Here is a 25000-nt window from a genome sequence, read left to right on the forward strand (position 1 = left end):
AAGTATGTAAGTGAATAAACAGTATAGAGAAAAATTAAAATAGAATTTGGGATGAAATAAAACTTTTGTATAACTTTAAATAAATGTGTTAAATGTCATAAGTTGCAAGCTTTCAATTTATTGTGCTAAAATTGAATTTAACTAAAACATTATTCAGAAAAAAAGAAAGAAAAAAGAAAAGTTAGTTTGGGAAAAAATAAAAACAGGTCTCAGAACCCAGATAAAGAAAAGGATGACCAGTCTTATTAAGCATCAGACTGTAAGGCTGTTGATACACGGGGCAACTTTTTGAGCAATTTTGCCAGGCAACTTTTTTTTTAACAATGTTTCTTGGGAACTTTTCCATTAAGAATGAGTAACAAATTTCTATCTGCATATTTTAGATCGGTCGTGGGCCCTGTGTCTCACCTGCTTGCCTGTTGATGGCAACATTGCTCAGAAAGTTGCCCTGTGTATCATCATCCTATATGTTTCATGTTTTTGTATAGCTGTATTCTGGATTATTTGAGCTACAGGTGTTTGTGAAACATACACAGCTGTAGTTTGATCTGTGAACTCTGCAGAGCGGTTCCTGGACGCGTCGGGGAGGAGAGTGACTCCGAGCAGCTTCCTGCCGTTCGGAGCCGGTCCGCGGGTCTGTGTGGGAGAATCTCTGGCCAGAATCGAGCTCTTTCTGTTCGCCAGCCGCCTCCTGCAGCGCTTCCACTTCAGCGTCCCGCCAGGGGCTTCTCTGCCAGAGCTGCAGGGACGGTTCGGTGTGGTGCTCCAGCCTCAGAGCTACAGCGTCACAGTCACACCGCGACACTGACACACACTCACACACACACACTCACACACACACACACACACACACACACACACACACACACACACACACACACACACACACACACACACACACACACAGACACAGTCACACACACACAGACACAGTCACACACACACACACATGCTCACACACACACGCTCACACACACATACACACTCCCATATACACACACACACACACACACACACACACACACACACACACACACACACACACACACACACACACACACACACACACACACTCAGAGATGAAAGGAGTGAAATTATTTCCTTATGAAATTAATTCTTTGGGAAGCCAAACACTCAGGAACTCTCACGATGTAAATGCCACGCCACAAGACAATGGGCTTTGATCTCCGCCTGAAGCCAAACATTTCATGTTTGGTGTCATTTTAAAGGTCTTTGTGCGATTGCTAAATTAGTCACAATTACAAAAAAAAAAACTGAAAAAAAATAAAGAATTAAATTCTGCTGAGGAGGTGTGTTCTTCCTAGCATTTAGGTGTTTTTCTCAATTATTCTCTGTGGGAACAGTTTCTCTGTCTCCAGCCAGGTGTGACCCTTGATCACCGAACTAACAACCAAAAGGCATTTCTAGTTTGTACTACCTGATTTGAAGATTTCTTTGTTGTCTGGTCTGAGTATATAAGGGAAGTGACAAAACACTACTTTGCGATTCTGTAGCCAGAAAGCCCATAGTATGGAGGGTGTCCACACAGTCTATACTATGCATCCTTCACTCTTAGATTTATCTTTGAGAATATGATGTCTTGTATTGATTTGATATCTTTGAATTGACTATGTAATTGGCATAATACATATTTACCCGACTGAATATAAATTGTTATATTTGATTTATTCTGATCTCTTCTGAAATCATTTTTCAAGTAGATTAATGTGTAGTGGTATTTCCCACAAATCTGCGTTCAGGACAGATCATAATGAAGCACCAATGGATACACCATGAGAATAGGCACATAAGGGATCTTCTGATTTCTGACTTGTCATTGGCGTTAAACACGGTGTACGATGTGGTTATAGAGAAAAAAATACTTTTGTTATGAGCATGCAGGCGGTAGCTCACGTAAAGGTATTATATAACCATTTCTGCACCTCTGAGTAAGTTTGGGAGACTTATGAGTTTGGTCTGTGGGTCACTAAAAATCATCAGCCGAGTGTAATTCCTGTGCGATTGCCTCAGGTCCCTAATGAATGACGTATGATTGAAAAGTAGGATATACAGAATACTCAAATTTCTAAATTAATAAACAATTCGATATCTGTGATCAGCTTTTTGATAGAAAATATTGCCCAAATTTAATGATGGACGTGAAATTGGAGTCAGATTGAACACAGAGCAAGACAAAATTCAAAAACAAATCCTGATAAATTCAGAAGAGCAAGGTAAAGACCGAATACGCATTAAACCTTCACACCGCGGGATTCCACTTTTTGGAATGGCACACGTCTCACACTCTGGACTCACACACACCACACACACACACACTCTCACACTCCGACTCACTCACCACACACACACACCTCTCACAGGCTCACACCACACACTTCACACTCTACATTACTCACACACAAACCCTCACACACACTCACACTCTCACTTACTCACACACTCTCACACACACACACTCTCTCACACTCTGACTCATTCACACACACAGACACACACACACACACACACACTCTCACACAGACTCACTCACACACTCCGACTCACTCTCACACACACACACACACACACACACACACACACACACACCACCACACACACAATTGACACACTCCGAAGTCTCCCACACACACAAAGTTCACAAGACTCACTCACACACTCTCTCACACACACAACTCACACACAACACAAACACACACCTCGAGACTCACACACACACACACACACCACACCACACCCACACACACACACCACACACACACACACACACTCCATCTCACACTCCTGAGTGAACAACGCACACACTCTGAATCACTCACTTATGACGAACAACACTCTCGCACACACACACTCTCACAATCAGACTCACCACACACTCACGCAGATGCACTACACTCTCAAAACACACACAACTCACACACTCAGATTTCAACCCCCACACACACACACACACACACACTCTCACACTTACTCTCACTCACACACACACACACACTCTCACACTCAGGCTCACACACACACTCACACTCTCACTTACTAACACACAACACACACACACACTAACCACTCTCACTTAGTCACACCCACACACACACGCACTCACTCTCTCTCACACTCTGACTCATCACCCAATCACAGACACACACACACACACACACAAACAGACTTTGTGTACAGACAACACTCACACATGGTTATAACTGACACTCCTCTCACACACACACCACACACACACACACACACACACACACACACTCCGACTAGAAACACACACACTTCTCACACGACTCACTCACACACACTGTACACACACACACAACCAAACACACACAAACACACACACTAGAAAACCTCACACACACACACACACCACACGCACACACACACACACTCTCGCTCACACTCTGGGTTCACTCACAACCACACACTCTGAATCACTCACACACACACACGAACACACTCTCGACACACACACAACACACACACACTCACACACAAAATCACACACACTCACACACACACAAAAAACACACACACTCACACCCCCCCCCTTTCACACACACACACCACACACACAGACACACACTTTCACACTCAGACTCACACACACACTCCGACTCACTGCACACACACCACACACACACACACACACACACACACATCTCACACTTTGACTCTCACACGCACCACATTCTGATCAACTCACACACACACACACGCACACACTCTCGCACACACACACTCTCACACTCAGACTCCACACACACTCACGCAGTTGCACATCTCACATAATACACACCATTTCACACTCAGACTCTCTCACACACTCATGTGGTTCATAAGCTTTTGTACCCATTGGCCCCTCAATTTAGGTCCCCACTGTGACACAAATCCCCAGTCTGTAGCATAAGCTTTTGTACCCATTGGCCCCTCAATTTAGGTCCCCACTGTGACACAAATCCCCAGTCTGTAGCCCCTAAGTACAATTCACCACTGCACGTTTGGTCCCGGGATCATAGTGCCTGAATTGCCTTCTGTGTGATGCAACCGTCCCGGGACTGATCCCAGGTTGGGGACCTAGTAACATTACCGGGTTCAGTCCCGGAACGAGTGCTGTGTGAACAAAAGCCAGAACCAATGCTGTAAAGGGTGTGACGTAGTGGTGACGCACGTTATCGTGCGATTCTTTTACCGGGTGTTTTGAAGGCAGATCAATGTTCGCAACGAAAAAATATGTGCAAACTGTAACGAAGCAGAGATCAGTTAACTCCTCACTATCCGCGCTGAAGCTGAGATCGTTGCCAGCTTCAGTAAAAGTTAACGTGCCTAGCGTTTTTGACTCATGCATTACACATCACAAAGGGGCTTGTGTATTCAGGTTTAAGTCCCACCATGATATATAAACCTGTATACACACACACACACACACTGCAGTTCCGCTGCTGGACACTGAGGCCCCGTCCACACGGAGATGCGTTTCACTGTATACGCATAAATTTTGTATCATATAGGCGTTTCGTCCACACGGATCTGGCGTTTTCGGAGAGTGAAACCGATATTTTTTTAAACTGGGTCTCAGAGTGGATACATTTTAAAACGCCGCCCTTGTGCTTTCATGTGGACAGTGAATCCGTATATTTTCTGAAACAATGACATCATCAGCCCATGTCTCGCCCCTTGTCAGAAACCGCTACATCATGTAACTGCAACAAAAACACTGAACGATTGTCTTTTTATTAACTAACATTAACACTGATTAATAAATGTATTGTTCCATGTTCGCTTGTATACCGCGTGCAAGGTTTATGTGCATAGTCCAAGTCTTCTTCTCCGTTTATAGTGTATATCTGTGCCAGAATTACAGCGCCACATTCTGGTCTGGCATGTATACTACACCATTTTGTGTCGGTTTCATGTGGATGCAGATATTTCTTGAGACGAGGAACAAAAAGATTGGATAGGGAAAGCTCTGGCTTCGTGTGGACGTAGCCTTAGAGCGCTGTGTGTGTGTGAGAGAGAGAGAGAGAGAGAGAGAGAGAGCAAGAAAAGAAGAAAGTTAACATGCAAAATTGGTCTAGTAAAAAAGCGATAACGGTCAAGAAATCATAAAACATGACAAGACAAAAAAAGAGGCTTTTTTTTAGCAAGTTTAAGGTTCTCTATTCACACACACACAAAGACACACACACATTTTGCTTCCGGCTTCACTACCGTTCGGATGCTCTTGCTTCTCCGCACATTGCTCCCTGTTTATGTGTGTTTTCTCAGATTTTTCTAAGATTTTAACTTCAGCAGATCAGCATAATGTTCCAAACAACACATTTTTGGCACAAACAGTAAACTAAAAACTCTTTGGGACTGGAATATTGCTACAAAAAAGAAGACTCTCTGCCTTCGACTGCCAGCAGCTTACATTCCAGAGACGGAAAACAAAAGCTGTTGATCTGATTGTTTCTACTGTTCTCATTTGTAAGTCGCTTTGGATAAAAGCGTCTTCTAAATGATTAAATGTAAATGTAAATGTAAAAGCTGTCTACTTTCAAACAGACGAGAGAGAAAATGCCATGTCTTAACTTTGCAATTTCTGTATTGCATTAGTTTTGAATATTTCTCATGTGGATTTAATAATTTTTGACTTTTCAGTCTGAGTTGAACCTCTTTTTAGGGCTCATTTATCAGTAAAAGAAAACATGCCTTATAATTCTGCACACCTGAATATAAGGAGTTTTTCACAGCCTTCATGGACAATTATATATCACTCATAAATTATTAAAAACAAAATTAATAGTAGTTATTAAGATTGATGTGGTTTGGACGCGGTGTATTTCTTATTATGTAATATATAATTCTCTCTATTTCTCTATAATTTTATTTATATTAAATAAGAAAGCTAATATTACAACTGCATTATAAAACCTTGTCATTTCTAGTCATCTTCGATCATATTTATATATATATATATATATACATTTTTAAAGTTATCATGATTCACTGGGAAATTAAATCAACAGACCGTTGGTCAAACACAAGGTCAGTCGTTTCCTAAAGCTCACCGTTATCTGAAGCAGGTTCGGTTTGGTTTCATAGAATGGATTAAATAAAACAGAGTGATGAATTCTATTTAATTTAATTAATCACAATTCATCAGTTCTCTTTAAAGCACCGGTGACTCATAAAACACACACACAGAGCGCTGACTGTGCAAACAGAGATTACAGGACAGGTGTCGTTGGAGTAAAGCGTTTAGTCTTTAAACGTCTGAATTACAGCTTCACATCGGCGTCACACACACACACACACACACACACACACTCTATTGCTGACACTGAGTGGGTCGCCATGGTAACAGAGATGGTGGAAACACTGAAGGCCTCTGACAAACACTCCTAACAGCATGCTTACAAAATATAGATAATTTCATATCCACACACAGCTTATATATTCATCTGAAGCTACTAGAGTTATTCTTATGTAGAATTAGATCTATTTCCATATATATATATCTATGTATGACTGATTCAACAGCTGCTCGCTGTCGGTCATCAGGCAGAGTGAATCTCAACAAAACACATCCAGATCACCTTTTACATCCCAAAATTAAATTACTATATAATGTATATATATATATATATATATATATATATATATATATATATATATATATATATATAAAATTTTTATTATTATTATTAAAAAGTAATATTTCATTGATTATTTTCATGATAATTAAGCACATTTACATCTCAAAAGATCATTGTTGTAGTTCTTCTAGACATATTTTTCTGTGAATTTTTTTTAAAATTTGTCATAATTATTATTTGTATTAATTTTAATGGTAATTAAGCACATTTTCTTCTCAAAGGGTCATTGTTATAGTTTGTCTTGATTTCTTATGTTTTAATTTGTAATGTATAGATTTTCATAGTTATTTTGATTCTTACTAAATTCTTGTTTTATTAATACAATGGCTTTTTATATTTTCAAGTCGGTATAAATGAATGGCAATGCAACAAATACTATCATGATGTGCATGTGCAATACAATGTTAATATTATTTTTTCACATTACAGTAATATGAATTAAAGGATAAAATGTGCTTAATGGCCATGAAAACAATGCAAAAATCCCCCCCAAAAAGCAAGCCATTTTCTTTATGCAAAATATAATCCCGTGTCTTTCATTTGATTTTGGAGCCAAGCGTGATCTTGACAGACCTGATGAGATTCACCCGCCTGCATGTTGTAAATGAACGATGGCGTATCAGCGTCTGACATAAAGATGTAAACGAATGTTGAACCGCAGCAGAAGTCCTGAGGTGCGTCTCGATTCTTCTCCAGTGGTTGTGATGCAGCATCTGTTTGGCCGAGCTGGTGTCGAGGAACACTGGGCAGTGCAGAAACTTCTGGCCAGCCTGCTTTCTGTGATTCCACTCGCTTTTCATCTTCTGCATTACCCAGAATTCCATGGGAAGGGTGTTTGTGTGTGTTGGTTTTCACAACTGTTGGTGTTCGTCTAAAACTAATGAGCAAAAGAAGCAGCCGGACTGTCAGAGAGAAAGAAGAACGTTTTTAGGGTTTGTTCCGCTCATCCAGGCAGAACATCGTCCACGTTTATGTCTGTATCTTCAGCTCACTTTACCCTAGAGTTCACATCACAAGGAAGGACCTTTCAATACAAATGGCAAAAAATCAAACAAAAATGATGCATTATATATTAAAATTTAGATTTTTGTTAAAAACCTAATTATTCTACATTCCAATGCAAAAATGAATAAAAATGTTTTTAAAAAAAAAAAGATCAAATGGAATTTTTTTTTCTTTCTATTTTTTCCCTCCTCATGAAGGGTCAAATCAAAGGTCGTCATGGGCTGACTTTGGTCTGGTTTGGGAATCTGGTGTGTCAGCACCTCACCAGAGACCGACACAAATACAAAAATACAATAAAAATGTGAAATATTATTACAATTTAAAACAGCTGTTTTCTATGTGAATCTCTGTTAAACTGTAATTTATTTCTGTGATGCGCAGCTGTATTTTCAGCATCATTACTCCAGTCTTCACGGTCACATGATCTTCAGAAATCATTCTAATATGATGATTTGCTGCTCAAGAAACATTTCTGATTATCATCAATATTGAAAACAGCTGTGCTGAACAATATTTTTGTGGAAACCGTGATACATTTTATTTTTCAGGATTCACAGATGAATAGAAAACCGCTATTTAAATTGTAATATTTAAATTTTTACTGTATTTTTGATCAAATAAATGCAGCCTTGGTGAGGAGAAGAGACTTTTTTCAAAAACAGAGAAAAATTTTAATAATTCCAAACTTTTGGTATTGTTTGACCCTTAGAACCAAAGATGAGGTCGCAGATTCATGTGTGTCTTCTTAAATCAGTCTGTACAGGGTTTCTCTCAGATCTGCGTGCTATTAACATCACTCTCAGTCAGTTTCCATTGCGATGACGACTGCATCAGTGGGTGGAGCCACATATGAAACAGGCCACGCATCTTTCCCGCTCCCATCCGGTCTGGCTCTGGCAGAACAGTCAGGACTATCATGAAGAGCGTCTCCCGTTCCATTGGCCGACTCTGCTGGTAAGTGTGCTCCTCCTCCTGCTTCTTCTTCATCATCATCCTCCTCCTCTTCAGGTTCTACACGGCAGCGGCAGACCTCAATGCCGGAGTCGCCGGTCAGTCGTCGCTGCTGGAAGTGCGTTTGGTCCACGTCCAGATCACTCACGGCAGAATCGCGGCGCTCCGGTTCAATGCCGGGAGAAAAGAGAGCGGTCCTGGGCGGAGACTGAGGGGGCGGGGCCTGTGCAGGCTCCTCCCTCTGAGCTTCGTTATTCTGCTGCTCTGGGCAAACACCAAGTGGGTCAGACATGGAGAAGAGCTGGAGAGATGATGAGGAGGATGGTGGAGTCGGATGACAAAGGCTGGTGATATTCGTTGAATTTGGACTGTTAATGTTATTAGCGCTGTTTGCATCACAGATATTGTTAGTACTAATAGTTTGGGATGCATCTACTATTTCAGTAACGTTATCTGTGCTACTAGTGATGTTTTTCACTGATTTGTTGTTCCCATTGGAATCCAGAGGGGCGGAGCTTGGAAGCTCCGCCTCCACGACCTCGTCTGTGCTTCGTGTTGGCGATTCGTCGCCTTCGTTGATTGGCAGTATTGGGACACACTCGGTGTGCATGACCGCTGAGTGGGTGTGGCCAGGCTCGCTGAGGGAGGGCGTGGAGGCGTGGCTAGTATCAGTTTCATCTGTGAGTTGGGCCGAAGAAGGGGAGGAGCTACAGGGCGATGACGGACAGCAGGAGTCGCAGGAGCAGCTGGTGTAGTTGTCAGAGCTCTGTGATGACAGCATGTGACTCGGGCCGGGGTGGGCGGAGCCTCGTGGGTAGGCAACGGAGCTGTAGGGAGGGGGCGGGGTGCTAGGTTGGGCTGCTACTTCCTCATAGGACGGCAGTTTGAGTGAGGCGAGGAAACCTGCCAATGAGAACTCAAGATTAATGTAAGTTTGTGTTTTTCATTACTCTCTAAATTGCGGATTCTAGAGTTAGCGGTGTGCAAGGCACTACTTGAATGGTCTGATTTAATTAGCATTTCTCTAACAATTCAGACCAGTTCTGCTAAATATAAGTAAGCTTAAATTTATTTAAATGTAAAAAAAAAATAAATAATAATATTTGAATTAAAATAAAAATGGATTTATATTGTGTTCTGTTTTAATAAAGGCTGTCTTTTTAAGAACATGATTTTAGGATTTAATTAATTGATATCTTAATTTACATTTTAATATGAGGGTAAATACAAAAGTATTTTCGGTTAAAACCAAGGTACTTGTTTTATATAACTAGCTTCTGTTTATTTATCTACTTGTATTATTTATTTATTTTTCTCTTGTGGATTTCAGACAAGAAAAGACATTTCTTGTGATGTACCTCATTTGTAAATCGCTTCAGATAAAAGTTTCTCCTAAAAGAATTTATGTAAATAAGACCTTAAAAGCTTTTTTTTACTATCTAAGCACAAATATTGTATTCTACTGTATGTCTGTATGTACAGTATATCTATGTCAGTTGTTGTATTCTCTACAAATTAAATGAAAAACGAAAAAGCTTTCACTTTCACCAAAAGTGTTCCGGGAGTAATAATTCTCTCTTTCTTTTTTGTGTTTCTTTAGAGGTGTACGTGCACCTAATAATTTTTCATATGTTTTGCAGGTTGCTACAACTGTGGTATTGAGTGGTAAGTGAGTAGTACTCAACAAGTCATGTTTTTTATATGCATGAGATTTTCCAAATACAGAGCAAACCATTCAGCATTTAAGAATTTTATCAGTAATTACTATATCATGACATGCCAGCAAATTTGACAAAATTAGAGCTTTCTAGTTAGTGTGATTATGTTAAAGTGAGTGAAAAGTGTTCTTACTGAGGTCAAACATGGAGGACGGGTAACTGCAGGCTCCGTGATAAGCCATGAGGTTGATCTCCCTCTGTCTCTGCTGCTGCTGGACACGCTGCTTCGCCTGCCGGTGACGATACGCGCAGCAGCAGCTGAACAGGATGAGGACGCTCCACAGCAACCAAAACCCTGAAACACACACGAGACGCTTACAGAAGGGGGAAGTCGTGGCCTAATGGTTAGAGAGTTTGACTCCTAATCCTAAGGTTGTGGGTTCGAGTCTCAGCCGGCAATACCATGACTGAGGTGTCCTTGAGCAAGGCACCGAACCCCCAACTGCTCCCTGGGCGCCGCAGCATAAATGGCTGCCCACTGCACCAGGTGTGTGTTTCACGGTGTGTGTGTGTTCACTGCTGTGTGTGTGCACTTTGGATGGGTTAAATGCAGAGTACGAATTCTGAGTATGGGTCACCATACTTGGCTGTATGCCATGTCACTTTCACTTTTCACTTTCATTTAGTCAAGCTATTTTAAATGATTTGCTTGATCTTGGTCATTGCATGTTGTTGCTACACAAAACGTAGCTATTCTCTGACATTTCGTGCAGGTACTCTAGACTATAGTGTATTTTTGGGTTTACTTCAAATGGCTTGAATGAAACTAAATAAGTTAGTAATTTTGGATTTGATGATTTAGGCTAGTTGTTTTTAGTATGTCTCTTTTTCTCTATACAGCACTTTGTTCTACCTTTGAAAGTACTTTATAAGTAAATTTGAGTTAATCAGATGCTTTCTCTTAAACCAACAGTTGAGCACAATGGGTGATTGACAGGTGAGTAGGCGGGTCTAGAGAGTAGATAAATTCACATTCAAAGAAATTATAGGATTTTGGCCTATTTTGCTTCTATAACATGGCTTCTTTCTTAGTAGAAAGAAAACATCCTGAATGCACATTTAATTGTTTATTTTATTGCACTTTATTTATTTGCATCTGTATATTTGAATTACAATACATTTCTTTAAAGAGTTTTTTCTCCACTTCAGCAACACTTACAAACACTAAAACTTACAGTTTTACTCCTCTCTATATTCTGAAGGTTTTTACTGAGGGGTTTGTTCATATATCATTTACCAGAGTTTATTATTGGACTTTATCTATGCATAGATTTCAATTACAACACATATCGTTAAGTGTGAGTTTTTTTTCTCCACTTCAGCATCATTTACATACACAAAATTTTACAGTATTATTCCTAACAAATGTCTGAAGGTATTTACTGAGGGGTTTGTTAATATACCATTCACATTGATTTATATGACATATTATTCCTAAAACATGATGAAAATAATTTTTTTTCTGTGTGTTGAATTGTTTTTAATTTATGGAGTGATAAAAAGAGAAATCCAAAATCTCCTCTATAAAAACCTTTAACTCTAATATGTCAACAATATCAAACAAAAAAATTTAACCTGGCTTTATCCAATATTCAGATTTATTATGGTATACAAACTAGTGCATATTGAATTAGATAATGCATCATTTGCATATTTAAACATAACATTTTAAAAAACCTGTAATACAAAACAACTGTCTTGATTTACTGTATAATTTAATATTAGTTAAGTATAATTTAAGTATTTATTAGTAAGAATTTTTGCTTTGTCCCAAAGGAACTTATCACCCAAAGATGGAAGGTTGGGTGGAATGAGGGTGAGTAAATGACATCATTTGCATTTTTAAGGAGTATTATAAGTAATATTAGTTATAAGAGTGTGTATATGTGACCTTGGACCACAAAACCAGTCATAAGTTATCTGAGGGTGCAAAAAAAAAAAAAAAAAATAAAAAAAAAAATTAGAAAATCATCTTTAAAGTTGTCCAAATGAAGTTCTTACCAATGCATATTACTAATCAAAAATTATGTTTTGATATATTTATGGTGGAAAATTTACAAAATATCTTCATGGAACATGATCTTTACTTCATATCCTAATGATTTTTGGCATAAAAGAAAAATCGATGATTTTGACCCATACAATGTATTGTTGGCTATTGCTACAAATATACCTGTGCTACTTATGACTGCTTTTGTGCTGCAGGGTCACATATGCGGAGTAAACTGCTGGACTTACACCACAGCTCATAGTAGTAGGTGCAGCAGCCCGTCTCCTGGCAGCAGTGGCCGGTCTGGCAGAGGTAGCCGCTAGCGCTGTTGGTGCCGGGACAGTAGCGTGGACTGCCCAGGAGAGGCACCGTCCCTGAACTGTGGTATTCCATGCCCTGCAGCAGGGCGTGGCGCCACCGAAACACTCGCTGCTCCTCTTCCTCCAGAACTGCTGCTATGGCCACACCGCTTGAGCCTTTTAGGAGCAGATCAGACGAGATAATGCCACTTTGAATGAGTTCATGGAAAACACGATCTTTACATTGTTAAAATCAGACCTCTTGTACTTTAATTCATGTTCCTGTTCTAATTACAAATGGCTGCGTTTACACTTGGCATTAACACGCGATCACAGTGATCTGATCAAGCAGATCGGATCATCAGTCAGTAGGGACACAGAGCGTTTACACTTGTCAACATCAGCTGACTTCTCTATCTGGATAACCGATCGGATCTGTCTTTCCCGCGCAATATTTAAATAAGTCTGCAGAGAATGGCCCGGTGGACGGTGATTGCATGTTAATACCAGGTGTAAATGCAGCCAATGATTCATCAGTACAGTAAAGTTTTCATCAAAATACTTCTTTCATCTCTGAAATGAATTTCCTTTTCAGCTGAGAACTTACAAAGTAAGTCCCACACTACATTTATTTCACATTTAAAGGTCCACTGAAGTGCCTTGAAACACGCATGTGTTGATGTCATTTCAACTGAAACAGGAAGACAGGGCGGGATATATCAAGCAGTCCAGCCCCCTTTTTAATATAGCCAATAGAGTTTCGTTTACATCAAAGTTTGGGCCAGAGCTTTTGAGCTTGGTAAAGCTGCATTTGACAGCCACAATCTCATCCATATGGCTATAAAATATAGCATTCTGTGTAGGATTCAAATGGGTCCAATATGTTTTTTGGTCTGAACCGACTGACGCATATGATCCACTCCGTGCTATCGTGTTCTGGACCGGAGCAGACTGTGTGCAGCAAAACCAGACTTCTTTCACCCCAGTGGAAAGCATATTTACAATTTCACAATCGTTCTCTAACCTCTACAATATAGTGCACTACGTGCCATTCACCATACAGAAAATATTAATCCTGTGAACAAGTGACCCATTTCAGACACAGCTTCAGTATCTATTTATAGTGTAGGGGGCGGGGACGCTTCGTATTCTAAAAGAGCATTTGATTGGACAGAAAGTTTTATGAGAAGCTGAAGTGCAGGGTGATGTCATCGAAATCATTGATCCATATTGGAGGAAGTGAGAGCCTGTAAATTTTGAATGCTTGGTTCTTGTTATTACGAATTTTCTCATTGTTCTGGAGAACACTGGCTTATAGATAATCTTAAGGCTAACATATTCATACTAAAAGCAAAAAAACTTCCATTTTGATTTCATGGGGACTTTAATATACTGTTTTACTTAAAAAAAAAAAACATAACATTACAGAGGTAAAATAGGTTGTAAACATTGTTCGTCTAGAGCCGAATATAATATAATATAATATTAATTAATTATATTACATATTCTGGCTAATTTTATCATGAGTTCAGTTACAAATAATTGTGTAACAGTTATTATAGAAAACTTAACTAAAACAATTAAAAATATATATTTTTTTCAGCTAGGCAACATATTCTCATATTTCTCATTTTCATAGGTTAAAATTATGTAAAATAACTAGAATAAAAAAAAACTGTAAACAAGGCAAGAACACAATTACATGGCAATACTTTAAATAAGATTCCATTTGTTAACATTTACTACATACAACTACAACGTTAACACAAACTAACAAAATAAATAATACTAAAAATAATTCTAAAGCATGTTAATTTCAATGTTTACTAATGCATTATTAAAATCAAAATTGTACAATGTACAACGAACAGTTGCATTTTTAATAACGAACATCAAAGATGAATAAATAACAAATGTCTGCTTATTGTTAGTGTTAGCTAATACATAAATAATGTTAACTAATAGGATATTATTGTAAAGTGTTACCAATAACATTACTCCAACTTTAACTAAAATTGAAATGAAAACGGAAAATATAAAGATTAAAAACTACTTCAAAATATTAATAAAAACAAGACTAGTATCTCAGTGATACTAAACGAACACACCATGCAGTGACAAAAACAGGACGATTAATAGCAAGGGTCAAAGAAAATAGTCATGTGAAACTAAATTAGCAATTGCTTTTTGACATTATGACAGGACTTTTAATAAAAACATACACATGTTAACATCTAACACACGTGTTAAGCTTGTTGTTAGTTCCTTTACCTGATGAAGGACACAGGTGTCCATATATGCTGTCAGGATCATCTACAAACGACAACAAAGACAATAATAATCAACCATAGATGACTTTAACATCCTTTTATCCTCTAATCAATGCAAATAGCATTATAAAACATTTACGAGAGATGCATGCGACAAATTATGTGTTTAATATATGAAAGCTGTTATTGGATCTGCATATTATTCTGCATTAAACCAATGCATGTAATCAAACTTTGAACACATTAAAGCAACAAATGTTTCTGTCTGCATATGAAAATGATTAAACAGGCCCAGCCAAGCAGATGCATTAGACATAATAACATGCATTCTAGTGTTTTAGTCTAGTGATGCTTTATGCATCCGCAGTAATAATAATCACATAGTTGCATCGATGATATAAATGCACCGACCGTGTTGTTATATGTAGCAAACGGCCTGTAATGAAGTCGCTGCGCGTTCTGATTCGCTCATTCCTTCGGATTCTGCACCGACTGTCTCTCTCCGTGCGCCATTTCCGCCAGCAAACGATATTTCACCGACAAAACGAACCGCGCGTTAAAAGCTTTGCTGCTTACCTGTGTATTATACTCAAATACATCATCTCATTTTTACAACAGACGGAGCGAGGATGCAGACATAACGCCAGGAACGTTTATCGGATCTTACGCTGATTGGCTGATGGGCGAAGGATGCGGGCCAATCAGAGCAGATGAGCGTTTCTCCTAGCAACAGCTGAAGAGGGAGAGAGCGCGGATCAACAACGACTGAAAGCAACAGACGGTTTAGTTTATTGTATGGAAATATAATACTGTTTATGAAACGTTTCTATAGCTATATTATAATTGCTGTAATTTAGAGACACGCCATACGCAAATGTAGGCTAATATATGTATATATATATATATATATATATATATATATATATATATATATATATATATATATATGAAATATATTGTCATAGAATGAAACATGAAACCTGTAAAAACGGTAAGAAATTGTAACAATTCCATATAGACCCTATCTAGCCCAAATGTGTGTTTTTGTAGTCTGTGTAACAGATTTTTGTACATATTATGTAGGCTACATGTATCTAATGTAGCCTATATTCATCCTAAAAAACACGTCAGTACATGTTGATATTATAAGGAAATAAAAAAGATAGACGTGTGTTTAGAAAAGTACTATAAAAACATATATACACATAGCCTGTGTTTAATAAAGTTGCATATATAAATATTGACATTGCTATAGTCTACCATATACATATTAGCCTATATAACTTATACTTAGTAGGCTATAATATACAAAATATATTGCTATACTTATAATACCATAGAAATTAATTGCTACTAATACCATGCGAAAATTAGACGTATATACGTCTTGGGTAGCCTATTGTATATATAGGCTATTATATCTTCTTCTACCCATATGTACATATGTAAAAATTGTATGTTGTTTTATAAATAACGTATTGGTATAAGGCAATATACAGTAGCTCAGCTCATATTTCATATTTTTCATTTTTTGCGGATATAGCCTACATCGGCCTATTAGACAAAAAATATTTTAAACATTGAAATATCTCCATATTTATGTGTTTTATTAGTAAGTATTGAGTATTTTATACAATAATTAATATTAAAATGTTTTGTTGTTTATATTTGTTATCTTTTTTAATCGAGTTCAAATTAAAGACCGTTGGGGCAGAGTGTCTTCACGCGCTCTTTTTATTCTGTGAGGAATCGCGTAAACGCGACCGTTTCTCTTTAAGACCGAACTTTTTGAGTTCAAAAGTGAGGTAAAAACTAAAGAAAAAAAAAAAAAACCAAAACTATAAAAGTCAATTCTTTATTATAAAATTAAAGAAAATCTAATGGTATTGGTTGAAAATATTATTGTTTCCGTGTGAAATGAGTGCCATCTGCTGTATAGAGCGATTAGCTTCTGAATATTTAATTTATTTCAGAACTGGAGGGTGTGCAGTATTCATAAAACAACATCCATATCTCAAAAAGATCACATATTTAATGTTTGAAATTTGCCTTCATATGGCGGAGACATGGACAGTGTATAAAATAACGAGTACGTTGGCAGTAGTAGCAATATTTTATATCGCACGTTTGAGTATTATGAACAAATAACTGACCAAAGATAAATGGTTTTGTGAAAGTTAGACTAAATACAGCACTGGTTTCTGTTCCTCAAACGTTCTAGAAGGGAGATACCCACACTTCTGCATATATTTGGCACGTATTATAACGCCTGGGATGATCACATGACAGGAAGTGATGTCATCAGGGGTGAGGTAAGCGTCTCCACACCTGTACAGGTTATAGACTAAAACACTGACGCCATACAATAAAGAGAAAAGGCGCGTTTGACTTGAAGAGGCGCTGCGCAGAATGATCAGTGTATGGCATCAAAGTACCGCGAGAGCGAGTCGAAAGCATAAGGATCCGTCTGCTCTCTTATCACTCTCGCGGTACTTTGATGTCATAGACTGATCATTCTGCGCAGCGCCGCTTCAAGTCGAACGCGCCTAAAATCAGATCTAAACACGCAATGATCGCAGTCATTCTTAAAATAGATCATGGAAAATTAATGCAAAAGTCATTCTTTATCATATCCGCTGCACTGTTATTAGTAAAAAAATAACATAATAATATTAGAGTATTTAGACACTGACAGATTTGACAACTAAAGGGAAAAGACGTGTAGTACTAAGAGTCTGTCTCAGTCCGTTTGCATCTTTGTCGTTATTAAAAGCTTGTATTAAAGGTGCACAATCATATCTAACTCTGCAAAGGAACAAAATAAAGGTTTCATCTGTTGTCCACTAGAGGGACTCATACAGACCTGTTTTATGAGTCCTTTTTACTTATTTTAGCAGCTCTGTGAAATCAGTTTGTTGATTCACTGAAGGAAAAAAAAAGAAGCAAGCGATTATTTGTACGTTTCAAGATTATGATACATTTACAAAAACAATGGCACTCTGCTACTCAGATGTACATTGGTCCCATATTTTTGACATATATGATGCATTTACATTTAAAAGTAGATTTATGTATTTGACAGACAATTTTATCCAAAGCGACTTACAATGCATTCAAGATACACATTTACATTTTATGAGTCGGCATTGCTAGCTCTATGCTCTACTGTTTAAATGACAGAAAATGTGACTAGGGCTGTACAGGGCAACATATATACGTGCTACAAAGAAATCAGTTTGTGCAATGAATTAATTTACCACAAAGCACGGCTGCGATTCAATTTTGCATGCTTGAGCTTGTTTACAAACCTGTTATCCAAGAAAGAGAGCATTTAATGACATATTTGTACTCCAGATTTACTTAAGAATTTGGAAAAAGAACAGAGAGGCAGAACTTCTCAGAAATATCTCTTATACTTCTCTCTTTTTTACAGATGATGCATCAGCTGTCCTTCAGAGGAAGAAGAGACGGAGAGACATGCAGGGAGTCATGGCTTCAGACGTGATGTGCTTGTGTGTTTTTCTGCTCTGCGCTGGACTTCAGTACACAACAGGTACGACTGAACAACAGACTTCAGACACTGATTTACATCAGAAGAAGAAACACATTATACTTTGAGTCTGCTAGCTGTTTCTGTTTCTGCGGCACTTCTGCATTTTTTTTGTCGATCTTTCCATCGATTTACTGCAGGAATGGAGTGTATTACTCTAAGACAATAGCATGTTATATTGTGTTCCTGTGGCTCAGTGGTAGAGCATTGCATTAGCAGCGCAAAAGGTTGTGGGTTCGATTCCCAGGGAACACATGTTAGGTAAAAAAATAAAATAAAATTTAGCCTGAATGCACTGTATGTCGCTTTGGATAAAAGCGTCTGCTAAATGCATAAATGTAAATGTAGATCAGTCTGATAATCAGAAAATGGCCAAATATCAGCTCATAAATCATCGAACTACTAGTTTGTTCATTAACATCATAAATATGAACAATTTGTTTTGAAACGTCCATGAATGTTTAATTTAATCAGTTTCTGTGGGTCTTCAAAAGTCTTAATCCACCCTTCCACAAACTGATGCCTTAAAAGGTCTTAAATCAGAGCAGAAGGTTATTTTAAATTCATAACTTCATAATGTTATGTACTGCAAAGAATAAATCTATTCAGTATTCTTGTTTTCCAGTTCAAATACTGAACCTAAACATCCTTCAGTCAAGACTTGAGATGCAACATGAAGACGTTCTTGTTTTCTGAGAAACTGAACAAAATGAAGTGAGTTTGTTTAAAAAAAAAAAAAAAAATCAGAGGCATAAAAATGTCCCTTTGAATGAAGTAGATTTTTCTGACCTCACTGAGAGATATTTCTTCTTTTAATTATAAACTCACTTCCCTTTCATAGGTCACTTCGATGCTGCGGTGACGTCACCGTATGGGAACACCTTCGGTGTGACGAATGTCTGAAGCCCTATACCATCTCGCCAATCCTATTGGCCAAATAGTGCTTGGCACCACCCTACGCATGCGTACGCATCGTATACCCGGGTGCCGCGCACTATTTCACTCAGATTTCATTTCCTTCAGGAAAGAGAATCATCTGTGCCCTGGAATCATCTCGCGTTCATAGCGGTTTTCTCGAGCAGTGTTAATTCCTCTTCGCACACGCGATGAGCTTTCGGAAGTGCAAGGAACCGTGTACCAGGTTCATCACTAAGGGAGACACTCACGAAAGGTGCGTAGTCTGTTTGGGATTACATCACGCGCAGTCTGCGCTTAATGGCCTTTCCTCTTGTCCCCACTGTGATGGCCTGCGACTTAAAGTACTGCGCTCGAGGGTAGAAGTGTTTTCCAAGGTCGCCCCCGCGTCCAACCCCCGCCGTGTCGCTTCTGCGGCTGCCGAGGCACCGCACGAGGCGATGGCTTGGGGAGAGACATGTGCGACCTCACTTACGACGACAGCGCGGCGCTGGAGTTTTCTCCACATCGCTCGCTCTCCCCTACCCGAGTGCAGGATACCAGCTTCGTCGAACCCGTTGTGTTCTCGGACGGGGGTTTACAGCCCACCCCGGAGGCATACGATGCTATCTCCTTCGGTTGTGGGCAGTTTGACGATGACGTCTTATCCACCGCGGCCTCGGAGTCTGAGGACTTCATGGCCGATACGGACAGCCCTCTCCCTCCTAGCGGACAGGAGAAGCGCGTTTTCCCCCTCCTACAGCGAGCTGTTGGATGTGGTTTCTCGTGCGGTGGGTAAACTGGGACTGGATTGGGAGGTTGAGAAGGCCGAGGCCCAACCTTCATCTAAGCTGGACCACCGTTTTTTAACCAGTCGTGCTCCTGCGCAGCCCCGTAGGCCCCTGCCTTTTTTCCCGGACCTCCACCAAGAGGTTTCGAGGTCCTGGAAGCAGCCCTACTCGGCGCGCATCACTAACGCTGCGGCCGCGGATTTCGCCACCATTTCAGATATGGCGAACCGTGGCTATGCAGCGATGCCTCCGGTTGAGGAGACTCTCGCCGAACATCTTGCGCCTAATTCGGCCACGGCATGGAAGTCTCGCCCCCTCCTTCCTTCGAAGGCGTGTTGAGTCACGTCTAGCCTCGTCGGGAAATCTTACATGGCTGCTGGCCAGGCGGCCGCATCGCTCCACTCTGTGGCGGTCCTCCAGGCCTACCAAGCGGAGCCTTTAAAGGATCTCGACGAGGGGGAGGGCATCACACCCGAGGCTGTGAAAGAGCCGCGTCGAGCAACGGATTTGGCGCTACGCGCTACCAAACATACTGCTCGAGCAGTGGGCCATTCCATGGCTGGTTTGATTACGGTCGAGCGCCACCTTTGGCTGAATCTCACCGATATCAAGGAAAAGGATAAATCTTTTCTCATGGACGCGCCCGTTTCTAAGGACGGTTTTTGTTTGGAGAGGCATTTACGTCGGTGGTGGATAAATTTAGGGCAGCGAAACAGCAATCAGCCGCTTTCCGCCAGCTGATTCCACGCAGACCCAGGGAGACTGAACGGCGGCAGGCGCCCGCGTGGTCACGTTCAACCTCTTCAAACCGCCAACGGGCTGCCTCACGGGAAGAGCCTTCGCCTATGGCGCCCCCTCGTAAGGATTGGGGCCCTAGGGTTTTTCCTCCGGCGCACCAGCGTCAGCGTAAACGATTGAACCTGACCTCGACGGCTAAAGCCTCTCGTTCTCGGGTGCCGAATAGCAGCTCCTGATCTTTTTGCTGCTTGCCAGGGACTGTGCCCTCCGCTAGAGAGCGCTATTGGACCGTTTTCACGCATCCAACCCTCTCACTGCAGTCCCCACGCTCAAATATTGACTGTCTCGCCGCAAAAGGCGCTTCGAGCAGCATTGGATCGAGCAACCATGTCAGGCGTTTCCTCAGACACTCTGCGCGATTCAGCCTTCAGAATCCGAGGAACGTTACAAGGGTCTGGCAAAGACGGCCCGTTTATGACGGCTCACACAGCCTCCGCTTTTTCGCTAGGGGCAGAGCCCGATGTTCATCTTGTTGGATTAATTCCTGCCGTGGACACGCTTCAGGATTATACACAACGAGACGCAACGAATTTGACGCACGCGCTTCCCCGGCTTACGGACGCCGCAAGCTTTCCGTATTCAGGCATGTTAACGCGTATGAAAACGCTGAAAAAGGCGGAAACCTTGAAACCACTGACGCTATTTCGGGCCGCGTGGGAACGCTTGCCCGGCATTTCGCAATGGGTGTTTACGCACGATTCGTCTCGGATACACCCATTCAGTTTCGAAAAAGGCCCGCCTCCTTTCCGCGGAATTCTTCCCATGGTTGTGAAACCAGAGGAAGTCGCGGTGCTGCGGCAAGAAATGACAGCTCTGCTGAAGAAAGGGGCTATAGAAGAAGTACACCCCTCTCAGATGGAGTCAGGTTTTTACAGCCGCTATTTTGTTGTACCAAAAAAAGGGGGCGGTTTGTGACCCATATTGGATCTACGCCGTTTGAATCTTGCACTCAGGACGAGCAAATTCAAGATGTTAACGGTAAAGTCCATTTTGTCTCAGATTCAACCAAACACTTGGTTTGTCACGATCGATCTGAAGGATGCATATTTTCATATTCAGATCATCAAGAGACACAGGAAGTTCCTCAGATTCGCTTTAGAGGGCAAAGCGTATCAATACCGTGTTCTTCCTTTCGGCTTAGCCCTGGCTCCCCCGAACTTTTCAAAATGCATGGACGCAGCTCTGGCCCCGTTGCAGCTCCAGGGCGTTCGTGTGTTGAATTACTTGGACGATTGGCTGGTGCTAGCTCAATCACAGACTCAAGCACTCTCTCACCGAGATTTAGTGCTGAATCATTTAAACAGCCTGGGCTTATGCACGAATTTCCAGAAGAGTGTTTTAATCCCCTCTCAACGGATAACCTTTCTGGGAATAGATTTGGACTCTCGCGCAATGACAGCCAGACTATCTCTCCCACGCGTTCAGTCTCTCACGTCATGCGTGCGTCACTTCAAAGTAGGTCGCACAGTGACTGTGAGTTTGTGTCTCAGGCTGTTAGGTCTGATGGCAGCGGCATCCCCTGTAATCCGTCTGGGCTTACTTCACATGCGCCCTTTTCAGTGGTGGACAAAAAGTCAGAACATTTCACCCCGTTGTTTTTCCGCATCGTACGATTTCGGTGACACGGAGGTGTGTTATGTCAATAAAACAGTGGATGTCAACCGAAGTTCCTTCTAGCCGGAGTTCGGCTGGGGATTTGTGCTTCCCGAGAGACTGTCACGACGAACGCGTCTTTTGACCGGTTGGGGAGCTGTTTTGTCAAGGGCGCCCAGCTCACGGAGTGTGTGGACGGCGACACAACGCGGTTGGCACACAAACAGTTTGGAACTACTGGCAGTTTTTCTAGCTCTCCAGTATTTCTCAAATCTGCTGACCGGCCGTCATGTACTACTCAGGTCAGACAACATGGCGGTTGTGTCGTACCTGAATCATCAAGAAGGGTTACGCTCTCGCCCCCTGTGCAGGCTGGCGAGGAGTATTCTTCTTTGGTCTCAGAACAGATTTCTGTCGATCCGAGCAGTTCATGTCCCCGGACGTTTGAACGTCGGAGCGGATCTGCTATCCAGACAGACTCTGGAGCAGGGGGAATGGAGATTACACCCTCAGACGGTGAGCCTTTTATGGCCGATATTCGGAGAGGCGAGAGTGGACTTATTCGCGTCGAGCACGAACTACGCATTGCCCGCTGTGGTTCTCCCTATGCCCTCCATCGCCCCTAGGCTTGGATGCGTTAGCTCACGATTGGCCCAGGACCAGCTTGTATGCTTTTCCTCCAATTCGTCTAATTCCGCGGTGTTTGTCCTGTACGTCTGGACGGCTGGACAGTGGAGCAGCTGCTGCTGGTGGGCTCCGTGGTGGCCCACACAGCCATGGTTTGCGGAACTGGTCAATCTAATAGCGGGCTCTCCATGGGAGAGATTCCCCTCAGACAGGACTTTACTATCGCAAGCACGAGGGATGATTTGGCACCCGGGCCAGATCTGTGGAAACTGTGGGCGTGGCTTCTGAGCGGAGTGAGTTAATATGTCCCGGTCTTTCTGCGGAAACCTCCGAGACTATTATGAATTCCAGAGCAGCATCTACGAGATGCTTATATGCTTTCAAATGGGAGCTGTTTACGACCTTGTGTGGTTTTCGTAGTATGGATCCAGTTTACTGCCCAGTGGCTTCAGTACTGGAGTTCCTCCAAGACCGTTTCTCTGATGGAAGTAACGCCAGCAACTTTGAAAGTTTATGTGGGCAGCCATTTCAGCTAACCACGTATATATAGATGGTGCTTCAGTGGGCCGTCATCCGCTGGTCTCTCTCGCTTTTTACAAGGTGCGTGACAGCTGAGGCCTTTCCGCCCTGTGCGAGTTCCTTCATGGGATTTATCTATTGTACTGCAAGGTCTATCAGGACATCCGTTTGAGCCCTTGGAAACCATACCGGATAAAATCCTGACCTTGAAGACAGTTCTTCTTATGGCTTTATCCTCCCTCAAGAGAGTTGGGGATTTACAGGCAATTTCTGTTTCGCCGTCGTGCATGGATTTTGCACCGGGCTTTGTGAAGGTATTGCTGCGACCGAGGCCTAATTATGTCCCTAAAGTCGCTTCGAACCCCTTTTCATTTTCAGCAGACGGTCCTGGAGGCTTTACCCCCTGCTGGGACAGGATCAGAAGATCTAAGTCTTTGCCCTGTCAGAGCGCTCAAGACTTATGTCGATCGGTCAGCCTCATGGCGTGAGTCCGACCAGCTGTTTGTCTGTTTTGGACACACGAATAGAGGCCATGCTGTCACGAAGCAACGCATGTCCCATTGGTTGGTGGAGGCAATATCTTTAGCGTACGCATGCGTAGGGCGGTGCCAAGCGCTATTTGGCCAATAGGATTGGCGAGATGGTATAGGGCTTCAGACATTCGTCACACCGAAGGTGTTCCCATACGGTGACGTCACCGCAGCATCTCGTTCCCTATTCAGGGAACCGTGGTTACATACGTAACCGAGATGTTCATTTTGATCAGTTTCACAGAAAACAAGACTTCATATTTCATGTAACTTTACTCCTCGTGTAAATGTGTCTTGATTTAAGAATCTTTAGACACTTGCACTGGAAAACAAGACAAAAACACTGATGCTGAACAGCACTTTTTGCTGTGTTTTCAGAAGGTACAGTAAAAGTTTCCATATTCTAGTTAATCTATACTCTTTATGTAAGATTATTTAAAAAAGAATGGAGATGGAAGTTGTATTTTCAGACTGTTTGCTAATGCAACTCATTGTGTGCTAACTTAATGTGACTCAATATAAGTTATATTTAAATATTCTGCTTCTCAAGTGAGTATTTTGATTGTTTTCTGTGTTTTTGTGTCTTTGTAGGCTGTGAAGTGGTGTCAGGTTTTGTCATCTGTTCTGCAGGAGAGTCTGTGCTTCTGTCCTGCAGGGATATAAACTCAGGTCACACAGAAGTCCAGTGGTGGTACTCAGATTCTAAGATAAACACTCCTCAGTACTCTGTGTTTCCAGTGGACGCTGTTAAGGGTCAGCGATATAAAGACAGAGTTCAGATTCTCAGGAATCTCTCGCTGTCCATC

At 41.2% G+C, this 25000-nt stretch overlaps 3 protein-coding genes across 5 annotated transcripts in view; 2 read left to right on the plus strand and 1 right to left on the minus strand.

Annotated features, from left to right (window-relative positions):
- LOC109076732 (steroid 17-alpha-hydroxylase/17,20 lyase) overlaps positions 1 to 916 on the plus strand; it is a 10219-nt gene extending 9303 nt beyond the window's left edge. The window contains exon 8 of the mRNA XM_042713589.1: positions 564 to 916. Coding sequence (XP_042569523.1) covers positions 564 to 808 — 245 coding nt within the window. The 3' untranslated portion in view covers positions 809 to 916. The remainder of the gene's footprint in view (positions 1 to 563) is intronic.
- A 7324-nt stretch (positions 917 to 8240) lies between these two features.
- LOC109076730 (WW domain binding protein 1-like) lies at positions 8241 to 15579 on the minus strand. Of its 2 annotated transcripts, none has more exons than XM_019092399.2 (5): positions 15304 to 15579; positions 14894 to 14935; positions 12572 to 12799; positions 10467 to 10628; positions 8241 to 9518 (listed from the first exon to the last, which is right to left on the minus strand). In XM_019092399.2, the coding sequence occupies exons 3-5, from the start codon at positions 12714 to 12716 to the stop codon at positions 8464 to 8466; spliced, it is 1362 nt and encodes a 453-aa protein (XP_018947944.1). In that variant the 5' UTR covers positions 12717 to 12799; positions 14894 to 14935; positions 15304 to 15579; the 3' UTR covers positions 8241 to 8463. The 2 variants fall into 2 exon arrangements, with proteins under 2 accessions (XP_018947944.1, XP_042569524.1); XM_042713590.1 differs by having other exon boundaries at positions 15469 to 15577.
- A 1534-nt stretch (positions 15580 to 17113) lies between these two features.
- The window catches only part of LOC122135120, a 12281-nt gene continuing 4394 nt past the window's right edge, over positions 17114 to 25000 (plus strand). The window contains exons 1-3 of one of the 2 annotated variants that reach the window (XM_042713591.1): positions 17114 to 17204; positions 18326 to 18445; positions 24786 to 25000. The exon at positions 24786 to 25000 is cut by the window's right edge and continues 88 nt beyond it. In XM_042713591.1, coding sequence (XP_042569525.1) covers positions 18370 to 18445; positions 24786 to 25000 — 291 coding nt within the window. In that variant the 5' untranslated portion in view covers positions 17114 to 17204; positions 18326 to 18369. Of the gene's footprint in view, positions 17205 to 18264; positions 18446 to 24785 lie in introns of those variants that run through there. The other variant, XM_042713592.1, reaches the window with a different exon arrangement.

This window comes from Cyprinus carpio, chromosome A23, assembly GCF_018340385.1.
Source record: "Cyprinus carpio isolate SPL01 chromosome A23, ASM1834038v1, whole genome shotgun sequence".
In the NCBI taxonomy this organism is placed as follows: domain Eukaryota; kingdom Metazoa; phylum Chordata; class Actinopteri; order Cypriniformes; family Cyprinidae; genus Cyprinus; species Cyprinus carpio.

Coding starts and splice junctions, on each gene's coding strand:
- LOC109076730 (XM_019092399.2), bottom strand. CDS start 12,716: ATGGAATACCACAGTTCAGGGACGGTGCCTCTCCTGGGCAGTCCACGC. Junction 10,629..12,571: donor CTACTACTATGAGCTGTGGT/GTAAGTCCAGCA, acceptor TGTGTGTTTCAG/GGTTTTGGTTGCTGTGGAGC. Junction 9,519..10,466: donor GTCCTCCATGTTTGACCTCA/GTAAGAACACTT, acceptor TCTCATTGGCAG/GTTTCCTCGCCTCACTCAAA.